Source organism: Siniperca chuatsi, linkage group LG2 (genome assembly GCF_020085105.1).
Source record: "Siniperca chuatsi isolate FFG_IHB_CAS linkage group LG2, ASM2008510v1, whole genome shotgun sequence".
Lineage (NCBI taxonomy): Eukaryota > Metazoa > Chordata > Actinopteri > Centrarchiformes > Sinipercidae > Siniperca > Siniperca chuatsi.
The window spans coordinates 11,999,193-12,020,589 of NC_058043.1; the positions used below are offsets into that span (position 1 = coordinate 11,999,193).

The following is a 21,397-nucleotide window of genomic DNA, read 5'->3' on the forward strand; positions in this document are numbered from 1 at the left end:
AGCTTTAAAATGTCCATATAAAATTCAATGTACTTTTAGAAGAGAACAGTATCCATGCCATTTTTTTTAAAATCCAGATTATTCTCACTATCTTTCTTTCTTTTTACAACGCTGCGTAAAAACTTGGTCTAGTTGTCAACTTGGAAAGTGACATTACTGATTTGCTGCTTAGAACTTAAACACAGCTCCATGTATGCTTCTTATTGAAATTCATGCTCCAAAAAATTTAAAAAAACATTTCAGGGTGTTGAACCTCTGCATTAAAAGTCCACAAATCTTGGAGGAACAGTAGACAATCTAAAATTGCTATATATTTGCTTTACATGTCCTGAAAAATATTATTTTAGGAACCAGCCAATAAAAAGTTACACCCTTCAAAGTATTACACAGTCAAAATGATATATGTGCCTCTAGATGGCAGCATAACACGCAATTTATCTTTTGGTGAATGTACAGGACACTATTAACTAAACACATTTTCTATACAAGTATTGAGGATTTTATGATCATTACTGAATTTAAAGATCTAACTAATCAAGCATTTAGTTCAACAAGGGAGTTGTTCAGTGGTTACATCTAACACCAATGTGTCTAAATAAGGTTGGAATGGTACTTTTTCAAGACAACAATTGTTATTTACATACATTTATAATTCATCACATTTGAACATAATGTCAAGAGTAACATTTAGAGCTTTAAGAGGGAGCTTCAGATTATAAAATAATAATTCTGAGTGGAATTTAAAATATAATATTTCAGCACCTGCTGTTTTTAACTTTTAATTTATGTTATACATTACATTTTCCCTTTCTCTCCAAGAAAACAAGGTTATGTATAGATTCTATGTCACAAGTTTATAATGACCTGTTTCAACTTTACTAACACATACGTACGTTTGTCATGTTTTTAATAACGGAAATACAATTTTGAGAAAGATATTTCTCACTCCATTTGTCATATTTCAGTGATTAATGACAAATGTAGAGTGCACTCATCATATTTCGCCTTACACTTACAAAGGTTAATATAGTGAACTTCACTCTGACTTAACTCCTTGCTACTCAGAAAACAATCCTAACTTTTGATTACCTTCAATTTGAAACAAAATCCTGTAGCCACAAAATGAGGTAAAGATGGAGAACTCGACAAACTCCAAGCAAAAACAACATCTAAATACTGTAACATAATATGATGCACAATTTCCAAGGGAAGTTATGTTTCTGACACACCTCTTAAATACCACTTTCATGTATTTAACCAGGTGTTTCACTGTCAGCTCACTCCCAGCCACATAAGTGACTCTGACGAGCTTCCACAGCTTATTACCCGTCATTAGTGGTTGTCTGGCTGATGCCTTTCCACAGAAGGACTGGATGACTCAAACAGACTATGACTAACACAGTCTGGAGATTGAAAAAAAAACATACGTCCAACTGCTACACAAATCAGCTTCATTACTGGAAAACTGATTCCAGCAGAGCATAAAATACAATAAGATCGTTTTGAATGTTTGCTTATTTGCTATTTTAGTATTATGCAGTACTTTTGAAAATTAGGATATACTCTATGATCTTTATCTCTGAACTTCTAGACGTTGCTAATACTGTCTCTTGGCCACTACATGTGAAAATATATTACAAAACGAAGCCACCATAAAATCCTTATTTCCCCATGTTCACCAACTGCTGATTTAAACCAGAGACATTGCAGTTCATGGTCAGCATCTTAAACCTAAGGCAAAGCTACTTTTAACTTTAACTGTAATTAAAGTCCTGTGGTGACACATCCTGACCTTTAGGTGGCAGTGTACTAACATCTTTGGTAGACCCAGACTATTGAAGAGGACAGTTCACCCCAAAATCAAAAATACATATTTTTCCTCTTACCTGTAGTGCTCTTTATCCATCTAGATTGTTTTGGTGTGAGTTGCAGAGTTTTGGATTGTCCGTAGTGATGTCTGTATTTTTTTAATATAATGGGACTACATGGCACTCGGCTTGTGGTGCTCAAAGCGCCAAAAAAAAAACATTTGAAAAACTCAACAGCAATGTCGCTTTTCCTTCTTTCCTTCCTTCCTTTCTTCCTTCCTCGTAATCATTGCTAGATAACATAATACCTTCTAAAATTGCAATGAAATGCAATGAAAAGAGCTGCAAGTAATCATAATTTCCGTTAATCTGCCAATTATTTTCTTGATTAATTGCTATATATTGATTTGATTAATAGGTTTATAAATTGTCCAAAAAAAAAATTTTAAATACCCATTCTTAGATTCTCAGATCCGATGATGATGTCTTCAGATGTTTTTTGTCTGACCAACAGTCAAAAACCCAAAGAGATTCAATTTACTAACATAGAAGACTCCAAGAAAACCAGCAAATTCTCACATTTGAGGAGCTGGAACCAGTGAATTTTTGGCATTTTAGCTTCAAAAATTACATAAACGATTAATCGATCACCGACATGTTTCCAATTAACTTTCTGCTGTTCAACTTATCAACTCTCGTAATGACTATGATATAAAACAACTGTAAGAACCGGTTACATATACATACTTTATCCCTAACCAAATGCCACCTCATAAGGAATCTAATGTGTTTGACAGATTATATGACAACAAATACTGAGTAATAAAGTCATAACTCAAGTTATTGAGTTATTCTTCCCATTATCATATCTTTTATCAGTCTCCTTGTGTGAAGTAACAGCTGCTGGTTTATGTAACAGGATAGTATAAATACGTTACCTGACAGTTCAGGACACTGATGTGGTTTTACATATTTACATATGTAGCACCCATACAACCACATAATACCCGAATTTACCACTGGGCTACACATATTTAACAGTTTTGGGAATGACAAGTATTACATTAACTGGCAGACATTGCATCATCACAATACCTGGTCTTGTTTCTTTTAAATCTGAAACATGAAAGCAGTTCATCTCATTCAGTTATTCTTACTACTACAGTACAGAGAAGCGTCATAACACAAGGAGATAACTACTCTCACATGTACAGTAAGGCCATTAATAGACCTGATGCATAATTTAGATGAACTTTAAACAAGGTTGACTAGTCCTGCATAGTGCACACTAGTTGTGCACATTATTGTCAGAGAGGAACAAACCAAAATCAGACCTGCAACACATTTCAGCTTCATATTTTAGATTTAATCTCTTCTGTTATTTTGCCCAGACAGCAGGGATCTGTAGCAGTTTCTGTTCACAACCAAAACACTGCAGCACAAGTCATAATATCATACAGAGCGGTTTCATTGCAAGGACAGTTATGTTTTGTCTTTACTTGGTGGTTTGATTCATTTTTGGCCTGAACACAAGAAATGTGAGGATAACCAAACAAGTCATAACACTCACTGAGTCACATAAAGGATGATAATACTTTCTGTCTGCAGTGATGTATAGTTCGACAATGTGCTGCATGTGTTTCAGTGCTGAGTGATCTGAGGAGACACTTCCTGATCCAGTATCTGTTTGTGCTGACAGCTGGGAGGAAGTGGACACATGCAGGAGAAGCAGCTGCAGGTTGGGGTCACATTTGGGAGGAAATTGTTCCGAATCCTGAAGCAGCCAGCTGAACGTTCAATAGACCCACGTGTCATCATCTCACTCTTGACTGATAAATATATAGAGTACAGCATCTTCACACTCAAACGGGCTGATTTAAACCTATGAGATACATTTATGTCTGCCACCAATACATTTCATTTCTGCATGTTTTGTTTTGAGAGAAATTGTGGATGAATTTGTGATTCTGTCCACCTTTCAGTTAGTGCTGAAACAATAGTCAATCAACAGAAAATTAACTGGAAACTATTTTTATAGCTGAATACTAGTTTAAGTTATTTATTGGGCAAAAATACCCCATTTTTGGTCGGCTTCTCAAAAATTAGGATTTGCTGCTTTCATTTAATATCTTTGGGTTGTGGACTGTTGGTTTAACAAAAAAAAGCAATTTGAAGACATCGTCTTGGGCTCTGACATTTGTGATGGGCATTTTTTCACTATTTTCTGACATTTTACTGGCAAAAAAGTTGCTCAAACAATCAATCGAATGAATCGAAGATGAAAATGTACTTATTTACTTAGTGAAGAATTTACTTAGTTACTACTTAATTTGTTGAAACAATCAACAAATTATTCAATGATGAAAACAACTGTCTGCCTTATTATTGTCAGCCCATTGTGCTGTTGTATTTCATGTGTTTAGTTAGTTCATTATTTACTTGGTCAGTTAGTTAGTTAGTTAGTTAGGTCCACATTGTGGAAAATTGTCTACCACACAGCCTTTAAAACAATAAGATATAACTGAAAATACAAGACAACTGATGGGGACAAACAGCATGAACATAGTATACTTAGTTACTTAGTAACTTATTTATTTAGTCACTTTTAGTTACCTAGTAACTTTTTAGTTACTTAGTAACATCTTAGTTACTTGCTTAGTTACTTGCTTAGTTAGTTAGTTAGTTAGTTAGTTAGTTAGTTAGTTAGTTAGTTAGTTAGTTCATTCTACATTGTGGACAATTGTTTTCACCACACAGCATTAAAACAATAAGACATAACTGACAATACAAATGATTAGGACAAACAGCAGCAACACAGTGTCAACAAAACATGATTTACAAAACATAAATACAGTAAACAATAAAAGGGACGAAGGGCTGGATGCAGGTGAAGGGCTAGATGCAAGGCTATGCATTCAATATTCTAATTGCATTTGGCAAGAAAGACTAGATATACACATTTTGATGGCTCTTATTTGTGGGTTAAAGAAGCTCAAAGTATGAAGGCAAAGAGTGGGAAGGATCACTTACTGTATCTGAAAAGCTTCTCTTTATTATTAATGAAACAAACATAGCCATGATAGACGTTCTTAAGCTGCAGTCAAAATGACACTGAACAAACAGAAACAGTTATAAATCTGCTGTATGAACACAGCATAGGACTCTATTAAATAATCAGCACTTTGAATATTTATGAAGGGTAACAGAATAAAAACACACAAGTCAGTTAAAGCTCTTCCTCTAAACTAAGTTATGCTAAGACGATTCATTCAGTTTCCCTGTTTCATCGCTTTTGGGATCTGGGTTAAATCTACATCCTTCTCTTTCTCTCTTGGCGTTCGTCCGCCCATCTGGGATGAATCACCAATATCAGGCCTGATATTAAACTTCCAGATGACAGAAGCAGGTCAGAGGGCACCAAGTTTCCTGACTGTAAGCTAAAGATCTTCACTGGACAGGGAGGAACTGGATGAACTTTATCATGTATGTGATGCATTATATGCAACCCCATGGACTGCACATTATAGTCTCCCTCATCCATGTTCTGCACTATAGAGCTGGGTATCTTTTGAAATAGTTACTTTTAAAATTGACTCAAATCAGGAACTATCCAATCAAAAACTAAACAAATTACCAATCTGAAAAACAATCCAAACATTCAATGCTCAGCCAAACTACAGCAACATTTCAGCCAGTAGCAAAAAAGAATGGCAGTTTGGCACCCTGTTGGGTCAAGCTAGGGACATATCGAGAACACAATAGAATAGATTACATTTTTTAAACATTGTAGTTGTTTTGATTATTTAAATAGTTTCCCCGAAATGTTCTTCCTTCCTTTTCCTTGCAGCAACACAGTCATTTCAAGATGAAACAGACCTCATCTTCAGATTGGAGAAGGTGCAGTGAATGTTTTATATACTGCATGTGCAACCTTTCAGAAATGTCAAATATATACTGTGAGGGAGGGAGTGATAAACAACTTCCAGATTGGGTTCCTTGTATGTGCAACTTCTTCCTTCCCTTGCTAATAAAGTATTATATCTGGGTCAGGCAACAAAAGTCTGTGGCTCAGGTGTTTCCTCTCTGAGCGCAGTGAAGGTGGCCAGGAAACTGTCCCTATGGCTGTTTCGTGACACATATGGTTTCTTTTAGACACATCCTCCTTAAAACTTCCTCCTTCCGTTCAATGCGCTGCAACAGTGGCTGCAGAATCTACTCAGTCAGTGTTATGGAATAGAGATATTTACATTCAGTAGAACCAACTGTCTGATCCTTCAGCCTTGATTCAAATACTTCCAGATGGTTTAGTCTTTCTCTTCATATCTCTGTGAAATGATTACAAGCTGCTGTGGACAACTAAGAAAGACGGATCCCCGTTTTATCCTGGTTTGAATGAGATGTCCTGAGAGGCTCACTGATTGGAGGAAATTGGATGGGCAACGTAAGCGCTCCTCTTGAATGGGAAAATAGCAGAAGGGGAAAAACGGCAGAGCAACACGCAGCAGGCTGACATGAGCCAAGCAGCGGCCGCAGAGACACACACACACGCGGACTGAGTCTCTGGATGCAGCCACAAGAAGGACCTCGTTATCATTTTTTTTTTTTTTTTGGAGTAAACGCATTTTCATCAACAGGAGTTGTTTTTTTAATCCGTGCGCGCATTCCTCAGCAGGATTTGCGCATCTCCAGTTGCAAATTGTTTTCTGCTCTCCACGAGAGCGTTGTTTTAATTTCCCTGCCCAGGAGGAAGCTTTCATAGTCATGCTCGAGCTGCTTCGACCGGCGAAGCGTTTCATCTGAAATTCTTGTGTTTCCAAAAATGGAACAACAGCTCTCCAAACCAGAATGCAAAAACATGGATGCGTGTCTGAGACGACTGAAGCAAGAACTGGTATGTTGCATCTACAGTACTTATACTATTGCAGTCAGCACTGAAGGATGTTTTTCTACTTTTTTAATGTACATTTTAAACATGTAGCATGTCTGATGTGCAAATTGGCACGCTTTTGGGCGCGCAAACAAAAACCTAAAAAGAAAATATTAAAATTCTCTCATATTCTAGTTTTTAGCTTCAGTTGGGGGTGTATGTGTATTTTTTAAATCACATTAATCTGTGTAGGCTTAAAGCTTTGAGCACATCAGAGGCATGTGTACATATACTCCTCCTCCACCCATCTGGGACAGATGTTTTAAGCTTAATGAGCTCAAGACAGTTTTTCCTCTTCTCCTAAGGAGGTCCTGATGGTTCCTAAACTAAATAGTTGTCAGATTCACAGTATTTTGATCTTTTGTAGTAGATTTAATCAAGTGTTGCAATAGACTAGAGCTGAAACGATTAGTCGATTAATAGAGTAGTTGACTGACAGAAGATTATTTGGCAACTGCTTTGATTGTCAAACAATAGTTTGATTTACTTTTAAAGCAGAAATGCCAATAATTTGTTGGTTCCTGCTTGTAGGAAAAAAACGAAGAATTGATTAATCAACATAAAAGATAATAATGGTTAGTTGCAGCCCTACAACAGACTGCTGTGAGGTCATGCTTTCATCACATTATTATCCCCTAAATTAACTTGTCAGTCTCCCTTATTTAATATGTTCGACTCCTCTCTCCTAATAAACACATTTGTTTGATGGTGGCGAATTTAGAGTGCTATCTCTTGCTCCTGTCTTTGAAATGTTAAAAACTAAATGTGTAAGCTGCACCCTCACACCCAAATCATTTGGCAGTGACACACTGTAGACCCATTTTCAAAGGAGCCTTAACTGGCACAGATTTCATTTGGAATCATCTTCAAAGCGGACACAGATTTTTTTTCTTTCTATCCAGCCACTGGCCCGCAGAAAAGCTTTGCATGGCCTGCATGTTTTGCAACATGATCAGCTCTCTGACTTCTTGATTCGCTTCTCCAAATTAGCCACACGTCTGTGAAGTGGCACTTGAGATTTTAGAAGAGTAGACGTCGATGCCAGGAGGACATGTTGTGTTATAGCTGCCATATCGCAGTTTTGGTAACATAATAGAAAAAGTGTCATGCCATGCTGGGGATCAAACAGGAGAACAGAGAGCAGATGCCGGTTGAAAAGCCAAGGCAGCCTCCCCCTGCACAGGACCATGTGGGATGCAATCTGTTGTTCAGAAAACAAGGAGCGTCTATGCCAAGGTTGTCACTTTTCTTTCCACTGTGACGGATTTTCACCCAGTGCTCACTGGAGAGTGGTAAACCAGCTCCATCTGCAATATAGAGATCACAAACATCTAACAACCAACGTCCACCTGCGATGCCGAGTCAAGTAGTTTTTCAATATTATTTCAAAGTTACATTATTGTGATAATGCAACTTAAGTGCAGATTGATTTGGCTGCACTACATTATCCATGCCACAAACATGTAACTTTGAGAATGATTAATGCAGACTTAACGACTTGCACAACTCAAGTAAGTTTCAAGGAGCCTGATAATCAGACTGAATTGCCATTTCATTTCACTTAATTATTCACATGACATCGTGTTTACGTTAGCTGTTTTCAGTTTGAAAGGAGTTGTTATTTTGCCCAAACCTTGCCCTAATGAGTGGAGAGTGATGTAGCTTGGCATGGCTTTCAAAGCCTGTGTAAAAGTCATAAATTAAAACTGTGAAATCAACGCTCCACACTAGACACCCTGAAACCCAATGCACTGTCAGCTCTAAAAGACGACGAGTGTCATACGAAGGTGTAACCACTGTGTCAGGGGTCGGGGGGTCAGTCTGTGTGGGGTAGTGTCAGGTCACGCTTGAACATTTGACCCTTCACCTGACAAGGTCTGGGGCTATTTCTCCTAACGGCTGACCACCTCCAACACACCAGTGACGCTAAAACTCAAACCAGGCAGATTCATTTTCAAGTCAGGAATGTATCATCGTTTTTCATCTTTCTACGTGTGTGACTGAAAACAGAGTTTGTCAACATGCTGTTACCATCCATTTGTTCCTTTTAAAAGCACTGCAAGGCTCCATAGAAATCCTGAGGATATAATGGTAACAATGAAATATTTTTAAGTTCATGCATGACTCATTATTCATACAGACAAAGAGTTGTAAAAAAAAAAAAAAAACAACATAAGCCCTTCCTGCCTGAGTCGAAGATACAAACGATGACGTGCCTTTGAGTCATCTTGTCTAAATGTAGGGTTCACACCTGCTTAACACCAGCATTTCAGACATTAAAGCATAAGTCAAACCTTTTGATGTCATCACTGCTGAAACTGATTTCATATGCATCATACTCCTTTATCCCTCTCACACCTGAGGCGCATTTTCAAACATGACTGTCACCTTGGAATTCAACAGCAAAGCCAGCAAGCATGAGATCATGAAATCTGAGAAAAATTCACACAAGTGCCAAACCTACAGTGTATTCTCAAAAGTTTGTGTGCCTCAAAGTAGCATGTTTTTTGTTACCTTTAGGGTGTGGGATCAGAAAACTGTACACAACACAAAGCAGTGTAGTGGTTTAACTTTAAGATTGTTTGTTTGGTGCCTCCCTCATGGCTCCTATTCTCCAACCTGCCCTTCCTTCCCTTCGGCTAAAATAGGCCCAGCTCTTGGGGGCAGCTGCAGGGTTTTGCATGGGTGATCATTGTGTTTGAAATGGAGCCGCTAGCCTTTTACAAAGCCTGTTATCATTATGGGACACATAACCGGCTTTATCATGGTTCACAGAATGGAAATCGCTGCTGAAGACATTAAGGATTTATTATTTTAAGAGACAGTTAAGCGGTTAATTATGCTGCTGCTGTAACCACACACGTGACCCCGCTGGTCTAAGATCTAATTGTGTCTCTCCTCTCCTCTGTTTGCTTTCATTTGAACAAAAATATGTGGAGTATTTCTCATGGGTACTTCTCTCACTGAGATTTAGGTCAATATTTTGCTCTCTCATGTTGTTGTGTCTTTGGGGCCTTCAAATTACATTTTGTCTTACATTATTGCTTTGTCTTTGGCCAAAAGAAATTGGATTTTTGGAATGGTTCTGCTACCAAAATGGAAGATGTGTTGTATAGGGCATTAAAGCAGCAATAACTGTTTTCTTGGCCACTTGCAGGACAAGTTGACAACATTGACAAGTTATCACCATATAAAGTTTTTGTGTTGAACTTGTTTTCGTACAGGTGCCTATTTACACATCTAGCAGACAGAACAACATTAGCATTTATTTTGAGTCGTGTTTCTGGATACCTGATAAATATAATACCAATATTCACTCTCCTTTAGCTCTGTATTTGGTCTACACCAACTCCTGAGAAAAATATCTGCTCTTCAGCTGCTAAATGCTACGCTATGTTCACCAGCTAGTCGTTAACTTAGTCTGTCTGCTGTGTGGTGCTGGGCAGGTAGCGTACAGTGAGTTTATCAGAGCTTTTTTTCTAAAATCAGCTGCTTGCCATGGCTGGAAACAATCAATAAGAATGGTGAATGTAAACTAAACAGTAATTTTGTGGGACATAAAACCAAAACATTAAGCTGAAAGATGCTAAAACGCTCTGTAGAGTTGAAGGAAACTGCAGATTTGGGTGATAATTCTCTGTGGGTTCATCAATACGAGCAACCCCTTTCACATTAAATGTAATCATTTCATCCACTGTTAATACGAAACATTAATGAGTGCAGTTTTAAAGTCTTTGGAGGCCCATTTACTCCCATTGGATTAATAACTCAGCACCTGCATACAGTACAAACTTCAAATTTCCAATATGCTCTACAGTACATAAGTACATTAAGATGACATGTACAGTACAGTGGATACATAACACATTACTATGGGTTTGATAATATAATGCATTAAGGCCTATGGAGGCCCATTCACTCCCAATAAATCACTGAACTCAATGAGCTTTCAAATGCTCGTAATGCTGCACAAAAATCAAGCCACTTATTATGAAAGCTTACCGCAATCACATGCATTTTCATCAGGAAATGCTTCTTTAGATTTACACTGCTTTTGATGTTAGACTAAGACGGGGGAAGGATCTGGAGTCTCTGCAATATTAACGTCACACTTGATGTTACAACTGTGGGCTGGAGAATTGGCCGTGCACTTTCACTGCCCACACACAAGGTGCTGACGTCAACTGCTGCGCTATCAAGCATCTAGCTAACAAATATTGCTTCCAGTGAAGATTTTCAGCCAGGAAGACAACAGATTGGGTCCCAGACTGTCTCCAAATATCATCTGCCAAAGATGATGATATGGATCCTAATCATCCTGCGTTTCCCACAGCAGCATTGTTTTTGTGATGCCGTAAATGAGCTCTAGCAGGAAACAAGCTATTAAACCACCTCCCATCTCTGAAAAGGCCGTCAGGGAGTCTTTGCTGGGCAGTAGGTCATAGAAGCAGTGATAGATTTGGTTTAAAGAGATTCTGTTTTAAAGGGACAGCTCACCCAATTCTGCATTTTCACTTACCTCTTGCCAATAGTTTGGGTTTTGTTTTGGGATATCTGTCTCTGAGATTTCTGCTGCTACGCCAATACAACGGCGGTGAATGCAATGTCCTTTGTGGTGCTCACAGCACTGGAGTTGAAGTTACGCTTTAGAAATGCATGAGCATCATCTCTTTCCACAAAACAGTGTTCCCATTGCTCTGGATAACCCACAGAACTCACTGTCAGGAGTTTTTACAGGACCTATTTTTTTGGTAGAAAGTAGTTCCAATGAGAAGTGTTCACAGTGAGGTCTATAGATTATCCAACAAGTCCTCCAAAATTAATGACAAAATATGTAATTTCTTTCCTTTAAAAATGACCTATATAAAGCATTCTTGGATTTGATGCCAACCCGCTCAACCCCAGTATGTTTAGGAAAAAATACTCAGTTAAGGTTAGGAAAAGGTCATAGTTTTGGTTAAAATAAGTACTTGGCTAACATAAGGGACAGACTGAGGTTTGGGATATAAAAAAACATCGTTATGGAACGATCATGGTCACAGTTAAAAGAAACCAACGTTGACTCCTGGAATGAAACAGTATATCAGCCTCCGTGTCTGACATTTTGTTGTCACACAGTAATGCACACAGCCACTGAAGGACTTTGTAAGTTCAACATAGACATTGTATTTAGGCATTTGCACAGATGACAGGTGCTGTAATATTTCTTGGTGGTACTGGGGTGGAGGTAGAAATCTGAGAGATGAATATCTCAAAATGTGGGCAAATAAAACCAACAATATCTGTCAGGCTAGAGACCGCGTGAGAATTTTTTTTTGTTGTTGTTGTAATTTAGGTGAACCAACCCTTTAAAGTCCTACCTTATGTGAGGACTTATTATATGATGAGACATTACAAGTAGAACATTTGGGTTAAATATGTGGACGTCTACACTTATGTCATAACATCACTGAAGAGGTATTTGTGCCCCATACTATTTTGCTGAACGTGATTCACACTTATTCTTCTTCTCCTGAACGTGACCCAGAGGACATTCGGACCAAACAGAGTCACCATATAACCTTTTTCGTCAAAGAGTCATTCATTGCCGTGTGCACAGTAATTTATTTCTTTCAGTAAATGCTCCACAGCTTTATTGCACTCTTGATCGCGACCTCGGGTGCTGTCCACAGCGGTCTGTGGCGTGTCCGGCAGTTCAGTCACAGAGACCCTCTCTGTATTCCCCGGACAGAGACCCCATTCCTGTCCTTGACCCACACAGCCCACTATTCATTTTTAATTAGGGGTGGAGGTGGAGGGAGGGAGGAGTACGTTAGCTGCTGCTGCTGGCCAGCTCCTTCTAAACAGGAAGACCTTTTGGGTCCGATAACCTTGGCCTCACTGTTTCCTCCTCCTCCAGCCAATAACAAATAAACAACAACAGTGAATTGCCTGTATTTCGTAGCCAGAATTCGAGCAGCGGTTTGTTTTTGATTTTTTTCTCACCTAATAACCCAGTTAATGTATATCAGTGAACACAACATGCAAGCACACACATACATGCCTTAAAAGAGACACAGACTTCATTCAAGCGAGGCACGTCTGGACATGTGCGGATGTGTGAGCTCAGTGTGTTTGCACAGTGGATTTATTTTTCCCTCCATAACTGAAGGAGGTAATATCAAGGCTGCAATGAAGGCGGAGAGCTCGATCTCAACAGACAGCTGAGGAAGAGCATTGATTTATTTATACTTTGTGGTATTTAATTCACTTGCATGCATACTGAATGGTTTCTGGATGCATCTTCACAGTAGATGTATCTTGACGTGAGAATATAAAATAAAGAATCACCAATCAACTGATTTTTTAAAATTAAAATGGAAAGAACTTTTTAATATGCTACCATTCAACATTAATTCAAGACTGCCAATCATTGTTCTTAAACTTTGAAGCATCCAGCACTTAATTGGCAATTATGTCTGGTTGGCTGGCGTCACTGCTGCCAAAGAAGAAGTGGTGGGGGATGAAGGTGGAGAATCTGGACAGCCCCTGTTTGTCCTTCTTTCATTCATTCATTCAGCAGATTTTCACTTGGCTTGCTTTTTTAAAGTGATCTTTTTATAGAAATACACGCTTGATGGATTAAATGGCTGAAATTGTTTGTAGGCTTTAGTTCAAAAAGATGATTTAACTAAACTTCACAAGAATGAATGATGAATTAATGATGCCAATGTTTCTGGGCAGTACAGCAATTCCCTGCAGCCCCAATTTCACCCCAGCTCTCTTATTAAATTAGATTAGACTGACATTTTTTTCCTCATCATTTTTTTCTGGGTAAGACCTGAAGGTGCTTGTGTAGGTTCTGTCAGGTCTGCATCCTCTGTGTCGTCGTACTAACGAGGCCCTGAGCTGATTCACATTTTGTAAAAGTGAGACATCTCAGGATGAACAGCATCTGTGTTTAAACTAGAAACTGCCACGGGGCATTATTGTAAAGTCACTTTTAGCATCCTGAGCAGACGCCAGAATGAAAGCTGAAAAGGCTGACATATTTGGGCCACATAGTTCAGCCTTGAAATGGCAGAGGTGGAGTGCCCGGAGTTAGTTGGCATGGTAAAGGTGGAATAATAGGGTTTAGTTTACTACTGTTCCTCTGTTTGTTCCCCAGGGCACAATATGAATTATTAATGTTGCCTTAGAATAGAAATGCCAGTAAACAACTCAGTGTGTTTTAAATAACCAGTGGGAACGCCTGTATTTTGGGGATAATGGAAAAGTTGCATGTGAGAGTTAAATTAAGGTGTTTTGGTTAGCATGTGCAAACAGGTGTGGCCCTTTTAGACTGCATGAGAATAGTCTGCTTAGGAGATAATATTTCAAAAACAGATTTAATACATTTAAGTGGTCCAGATTTCAGCAGCAGCTCAGAGTGCGGTAATCCCTCAGCTGATCCCTGCATAAACTTCACTGAAGCCACATGTCCGCCTCTGAAGATATAACAACAATGCATAACTCTGCACGTCATCTTGTCTTCAGACTTGTTGACCTTTGATGTGGAGGAAAGTAAACCGTAATTATGCACTCTTTCCCAGCCTCTCCCGGGACACAGGCAATTACAGCTAATGAAGTCAGCCATATGTGGAAGGCACAAAGACAAGAGACAACCTGATTGTGCTAATTACACATACCTTCGCTGCCTAATTTAGCAAGCCAACGGGAAGCTCAGTGGGTTTTGTTTCCAGCATGTGCATTGATAGGCTTATTATCTGATCTTGAAGGCTATTCACGCCCCTGTGCACCTACTCAGCCATATGTTAGTGATGGTGATTAGGTTTAATGTTAATGGTGCATTATTATATTGGATAAATGTCAAGGTACAGACCATGTGAAATGGAATTGAGTATATAATGCTGAATTGATTAGTCGGTTAACCGAAAATGAATCAATAACAATTCTGATGATCAGTTAATTTATCAAGCAGGAATGCCAATCATTCTCTGGTAACAGCTTCTAAAATTTAAATATTCCCTGCTTTTCTCTGCTTTATATAATTGCAAAGAGAATATCTTTGGTTTTAGACTGCTGATCAGACAAAAAAGAATTTGTAGACATCACTTTGGGTTCTGAGAAATTGTGATGGGGATTGCAATTTTCTTTTATAGATTAAATGATTAATCAAAATCAAAATAATTGGCAGAATAATCTAATTATTTATAAAATTAATCATTAGTTGTGGCCCTAGTATATAAGAAAGTGTCACTGTTCTAAAAAGTTTTGCAAAGTCAAATTTTATTGATTTATTTTAGAAAACAAGACTAAGAGTCCACAGCCAAGCTAGCAGCTCTGTGAAGTTGTACTTAACATTGCGATTGTGAGTATATTAGCATGCTGATGTTAGCATTTAGCTCAAAGTACTGCTGTGCCTAACTGATTTTTAGCAGGTATGATGTTAACTATGTTCACCATTTTAGTTTTGTATGTAAGCAACATTTGTTAATTAGCACTAAACACAAAGTACAGCTGAGGCTGATGAGATTGTTATTAGTTTAGCAAGTTTGGTCATAAACCAAAGTATCGGACAAATTAATCTTCTGACCTGATGATGGTGCTTGATGAAAACTTCAGCGATTAAGTGATTACCATTCATTCTCAAGGGGACATTTGGGGTCTGTACCAAATTTCATGGCGCTCCATCAAATGGTTGTTGAGACATTTCACCAAAAACCATAAATGTCAACCTCATTGTAGCGCTAAAGGAAATGTCCGGGGATCACCAAAGTCAGTAAAGCTTCATCCTCGAGGGTCCATGAATTTCTATAGTTATTCAGTGGTGGACCGGCCGACCGACAAACTGACATTACCATTCCCAGAGCCTAAGAAAAGTCAACATTTCACTTCAGAATTCAATACAAGTTAAAAATATTGGGGGGCTAACATCATAAGGTACATACTGTAGGTATTGCTTGCTTTTACTGATTTTTTTGGAAAATTGTTTTCTCATGGCTAGAATACATTTTTTTTTATCTAAATGTAGCCCAAGAATTTTTGTTATCTATTACATTTGTCTGTTTTCCCACAAAACCCACATTCTGGAACATTTCCTTCTCTCACGGTGCTTATAGGTTGCTTTGCTTATGATGTTGTGCTGTCAGTTGTCCTACACAGCTACTTTTCCCACCCGGGGATCAACACAATCACTGCTCCCCAAAGATTAAGTATCACAGCCTGTGTTGTTAGACCTACAACCAACCCCTCTTTCTCCCATCTATAACCCCCCTCCTGTGTTCGTATGGTGTCATCCATAATTAAATCCATCAACAGTTTTCTCTTCGACATCTAAACATATGGCGAGGGATCCCTCCCCATCACACAACCCCTACTCATCCGGCTGACTCTCACCATCCCTCTCACTTGCTGTCTCCCCGCTTGCTCTCTCATTGTCAGTCCGTTTCCGCCTGAGTGACCCCCCCCCCCACCGTTTGGGGGTTATAGTCTAGACGAGCAGCCCTGATTGGCTGTCACACCCAGCGGTGCCCCCCCAGTGGAGAGAGATACATATAGGGGCCGTCAGACTGATCTGTTTGAAAGGTGAGAGACAGTGACAGGCTGGAAGAGGTGTAGACTAACAACAACAGAGAGACAGACAGGGATATCTATACCTCCTGCTTTGTGAAGGTTTATAGAAGGTAAGGTGTGGGTTTTGATTTCTAAAGATTTATAATATTTGTTTTATAGAATGAGCCCTGAGTTCTGCAAGTTCTTGTTTTTCTTTTTTAGAGGATATTTCATTTAAAAGCAGCTCTTTGTTCTAATGATAGAGGCCTGTTTTATGTGCAATAAACTGCATTTATGTTTAGTTGACAGTTATCTATGTTGTTGCGGTTCAACGGACCGATCCTGACAAACAGCTTGGTTTCTAATAATTGTTGATCAGTGTTGTCTACTGTAGGTGTGCTTTAGATGTTTCTAACTAACATTTTCTCACAGACTTTCAAAATTCCTCGCATGCTTTCGCTCGTCTTCCCAGAGATGTTTTTTTTTTTAAATGGAGGGTTCCTGGCAGGTTTACTCATCAATCACGTGCTACCTTTGCCAATGTGAGCATGTTCTTAAATGAAGATAAACCTGTTGTTTTATTAAGAGAATGATTTAGAGAATGATTCAAGTCCGTGTCAAGGTATGAGATGATTCAAGCCTACAAGTTAAGGCACAGGTCATGATGCTGCCTCTGGGCTTTCTGTCTGCCTTCAGGAGAAGACGGTTAGTCCAGGTCACATGACACAGGCTCTTAAACAGATGAAAGCAGAAAGAGAGAGGAGGACGAGGATAAAAGCTGAGTCTATGATTACTGCCGCACAGAGGGAAGTAAGAGTGAAGACAAAGAGCTTGGAGGAGGGAGCAAATATGGAATAAAGTAAATGGATGGATCCAAAAAGAAAAACAGAGATAGAAAGAGAAGAAAACTGAGAAAAAATGGCAAGCTAGTCTGTTTTACAGCTGTCATGGGTTGGATCCTGTCTCGTACGCCGGCCATATGGGACCCTGGCCTGTTATCCAAAACTAGGTCACATGACCCATAATTAAACAAGGTGCACAGCCTGAAACACACAAGAGAAGAGTCTAACTGACACAGATACAAAAAAGCAGGACCATTACTGTGATTTTTATTCATTAATACATGTATTCAATTGCTTTGATACTGCCAGTTGATGGTGTGCGATTGGATTTGTGCTGGTGCTGAGATAAATGATGAACAAGAGGGGGGGGCAGTCAGGAAATCAGTCTTTGATGGATGAGATGGGTCCTGCAGGAGGCAGAGGAGTCAAATAATTTAATTGATTACCTCCACAAGGTCTTAAGTTGTCAAGCCAAACTGGACATTTTAGTTTTTTGTTTCTTTTTGTCATCTCTCTATTGCTCTCTGTCTCCCTGCAGGTGTCTATGAAAGAAGCCGGAGATGGCCTCCACGCTCAGATGAATTCAATGATGGGAGCCCTCCAGGAACTCAAGCTTCTTCAGGTTCAGACAGCGCTAGAAAACCTTGATATTTCAGGTCAGCCCATTAACCGAGGACTCCCACATCCTGCTCCGCCTGCTCCTCCTGAAGCATCAGCTACAGCGGCTTCAACCTCAAGCAAGGATCGCGGGTCCTGCTTTAGCCAAACCATGCCTGAGGAGCCCAGCAAGAGTCCAATGCCAAGTCCAAGGCCATCTCTGGAGAGCAGAAACACCTTCAGCCGAGATGACAGGAGCCCATCTCGAAACAGAAGCAGCCTGGGAACCTCATCTTCCTCGGCATCCAGCCTTGAGAGTGAGAGCGAGAGAAGTGAAAGAAGTGCACGAAGCGTGAGAAGCGAGAATGACCTTGAGTCTATACCCAAGAGGTGGTCAGGATATGCCGCCCCACAGGTGGATTTCTACGGACCAATGGTGGGAAACCCTCCACCGGAGCCTTACCCTCATCCACAGGCTCCCAGTCGTGCTCAGGTGGTGGACCTGCCTGGGATCCTGTACAGCCTTTCCAGAGAGGGCCCTTCATTGGACAGTGACTACTCCCAGGACAGTACAGACGACGGCAGCGACTGGACTTCTTCACTCATGAACCGCAGTCGCAACCGTCAGCCCTTAGTGCTTGGTGACAACGTCTTTGCCGACCTCGTGGGCAACTGGCTGGACCTGCCCGAGGTGGAGAGGGAAGAGGGGGAAGAAGAGGAGAGGAGGAAGAGCAGAGAGGAGACGACAGCGGATGGAGGGGTGGACAGACCAGACACCCCAGCTCACCCTCTCCGCCTCAGCCGCTCACAGGAGATCTGCAGGAAGTTCTCGTTAACAACAAACATCTTCAAGAAGTTCCTGCGCAGCGTCCGGCCCGACAGGGACAAGCTGCTCAAGGAGAGGCCTGGCTGGATGGCTCCTGAGCTGCCGGAGGGCGACCTCTTCAAAAGGCCGAAGAAACAGGTTCCTAAAAGTTCAAAAGGCAGCTTTTACCTGCCGTTCTGGGCAAACGGACAGCAGGGCAAAGGCAGGCCGTGTCCACATCTAGCTGAAGCAGAGAGGAACCACCAACACCACTTCCCCCAGGTCCACCAGCAGCCATTTGCTGGGATTTATTTAGACAAGAGACAGCCAGAGACTGGTCTGGAGAAAATGCAGCCCTTGTTTGACTACAACACAGCTGTGTGGGTCTGACAGTGAGGCCAACAGACTGCCGGCGACTGAGTGAGTGACAGGTGCTGGGGGATTTTGGCTGTGCTGGAGGGGGATGAATGAATGACTGAATGAGATGCTTGGACATAGTTATCTTCCAAAAATGAACCGATGAACTTCACACCCACAGCGAGATTATCAGGGCAACATTTTGTCTGACAATCCTAAAACCTAAACCTTGTTTGCTGTGTGTGTATGGGTGTGCGAGTGTGTGCTGGAGAGTGTCAGACAGATGCTGCAAGTTTTGTATTGTTCAAATTTCTTCTTATGTGTGTGTGCACGTATGACTGGATTCTCTAAATGTCTTAAAAGATGGTACTTTGAAATGGACATCTTTCTCAGAATGTCACCATCATCACAGATCTTTATAAAAAGACTTTTTCACTTCTGTGCTACAGGACATACTCTTATATATCTCACTTCTTTGAATCTATGAAAAGAAACACCAACTGTTGGATTGCATGGTTACTGTTTTTATAAGTGATGCTACAAACAGCTGTAACTGAACGCACTGCCACTAAACACAGTCATAAGCTTCCTCTTGTTTCCAACAGGCCTTGACGCCTTGGAAACTCAGGTTTAACTGAACCCATCAGTCTCATTCACCTTGCTCAGGGAATGAATGTTACACAGGAGTAAAATATGAGACACTGGCGCATTTAAATGGGTTTAAAACACATTTTAGATAAGTCTTTCCTCATCTCATCTTGCCTAGAAAGACATCACAGCAATACAGTGCATGACTAGTTTAAAGATTGCACATAAACTTTAAGATTTGTCCCTCGTAATCAGCAATGGTTTTGCTTGCTGTCATGTTAGAAATAGTCATTTTATTTCTCTGCTGTGTGGACATGGCACGTGTTGAGTCAACTGTTAGCCCTCCTGGGTTGTTATGCAGAGAGAGGAGGGGGTAAAGATGGCACAGCCGGTACTGACTGACTGACTGACTGCCATCTGGTACCCGGTCGTTATGTAAAGCTTGTTCGCCACAGGCTCGAAGAAGATGCATAACGGGCTCATTTAATCCCAAATTTTTGTGGATGAACTGAATTATGATGATGGTGTCATACTGTATATACACACATACACACACAGGGAAATACATTACAGGGCTGTGACAGTGATGAGACAGTTGAGATGGAGGTAAAGACCCGTAATCTCTATCAGACAGAATCAAGTTAAATGTACAGAACATTGTACATATTTGCCATCAACCAAACAGCAGCAATAATGAACATTTACTGTAATATCCCATCGCATGGTTTTCATTATTCTGCACAGATAAATATGTCACAGTAATATTACAGTTCAACATGTAAACAACAACACCACACTTGTATTTAAACTACAAACTGATCAGCTAATCTTTGACCTATCTATTCTCTTGTATCATAATAAACTGTTTCAGTGTTTTTCATTTCAAGCAGATTCATAACAGTTAAAAACAAACTACAGCTTCCTTCACAAATTCACATAAATGTCAGGAGTCCCTCAGGATTACAAAGGATACTGCCCGCGCTGACTCGAAATACTTTGTTTTTATAGAGGACCACTGTTATGCAAGGACAATCTGATACACTAACTTCTTATTGTTATGGAAAAAACGTTAATTTCACTCAGTTTTAAAAGGGATCCCAGACCAATCAATTTAGCCAGCAGGGATTAGGCCTTAGGTCTTTTGAGTGTCTTGGCCAGTTGATCCATATGGTGATGTCTCAGTATTCAGGTCAATGCATACTGCACATTCAGAGGGTCATATCACACAGTATGTGTATGTAAATGTAACATTTATTTCTTCCTATTTACAGTTGTCTAAGTGTAATTTTCAGCACTGTTGTTGATATTTTTCATCAGAGTTCTGCGAATCTTCAGTAGTGATTCTGTGTCATGTGCACTGTAAAACTGTCACTGACTCTTTGTAAATTAAATCTGTTTTCAGAAAGAAATGTTACTTGTGTCTTGACTCTTGTGTATCAATTGGTTAATCTGTTACTTTGTTGGTTTGTGGAACTGATAAATATGGCTGGGCAAGAAGGTTGAAATCAATATCACGATATAAATAAAAATATTTTTGCAATACTTATCCATCAACTCATATTGTTAGCGTAATTAAAATTAGCTTGGAATCTTTACACCAAGTTGTTTCTATTATTTAGCCTACCCTCATTGATGGGGTGGACAAAATAATAGAAACACCTCTGTGTATAACACAATAAAGTTCAACAGCACCATAAACTACATCTTCCTAAATGATCATACAGTTGAATCAACACCTCTCAGTTTCAACAAAAACTGAACATTATAACCTCCACAAAGGGAGGATTTATTGCTGGATTGTTGTATTAGACTGCATTAATTTTAGCTAGGTGTACCTAATATACTGGCAACTTTATTTGGTCTGCTGAATTCAAGCAAACACGAAAAAATCACAATACACCTCCACTGTTAGTTATTACCCAGCCCTGCCTACAGTATA

General features: G+C 39.7%; 1 protein-coding gene across 2 annotated transcripts; it reads left to right on the forward strand.

The window, feature by feature from the left end:
* The first annotated feature begins 5,766 nt into the window (after positions 1 to 5,766).
* inka2 (inka box actin regulator 2) lies at positions 5,767 to 20,867 on the forward strand. Of its 2 annotated transcripts, none has more exons than XM_044174301.1 (2): positions 5,767 to 6,699; positions 17,650 to 20,867. In XM_044174301.1, the coding sequence occupies exons 1-2, from the start codon at positions 6,628 to 6,630 to the stop codon at positions 18,901 to 18,903; spliced, it is 1,326 nt and encodes a 441-aa protein (XP_044030236.1). In that variant the 5' UTR covers positions 5,767 to 6,627; the 3' UTR covers positions 18,904 to 20,867. The 2 variants fall into 2 exon arrangements, with proteins under 2 accessions (XP_044030236.1, XP_044030243.1); XM_044174308.1 differs by lacking the exon at positions 5,767 to 6,699 and adding an exon at positions 16,276 to 16,400.
* Positions 20,868 to 21,397: the final 530 nt, after the last annotated feature.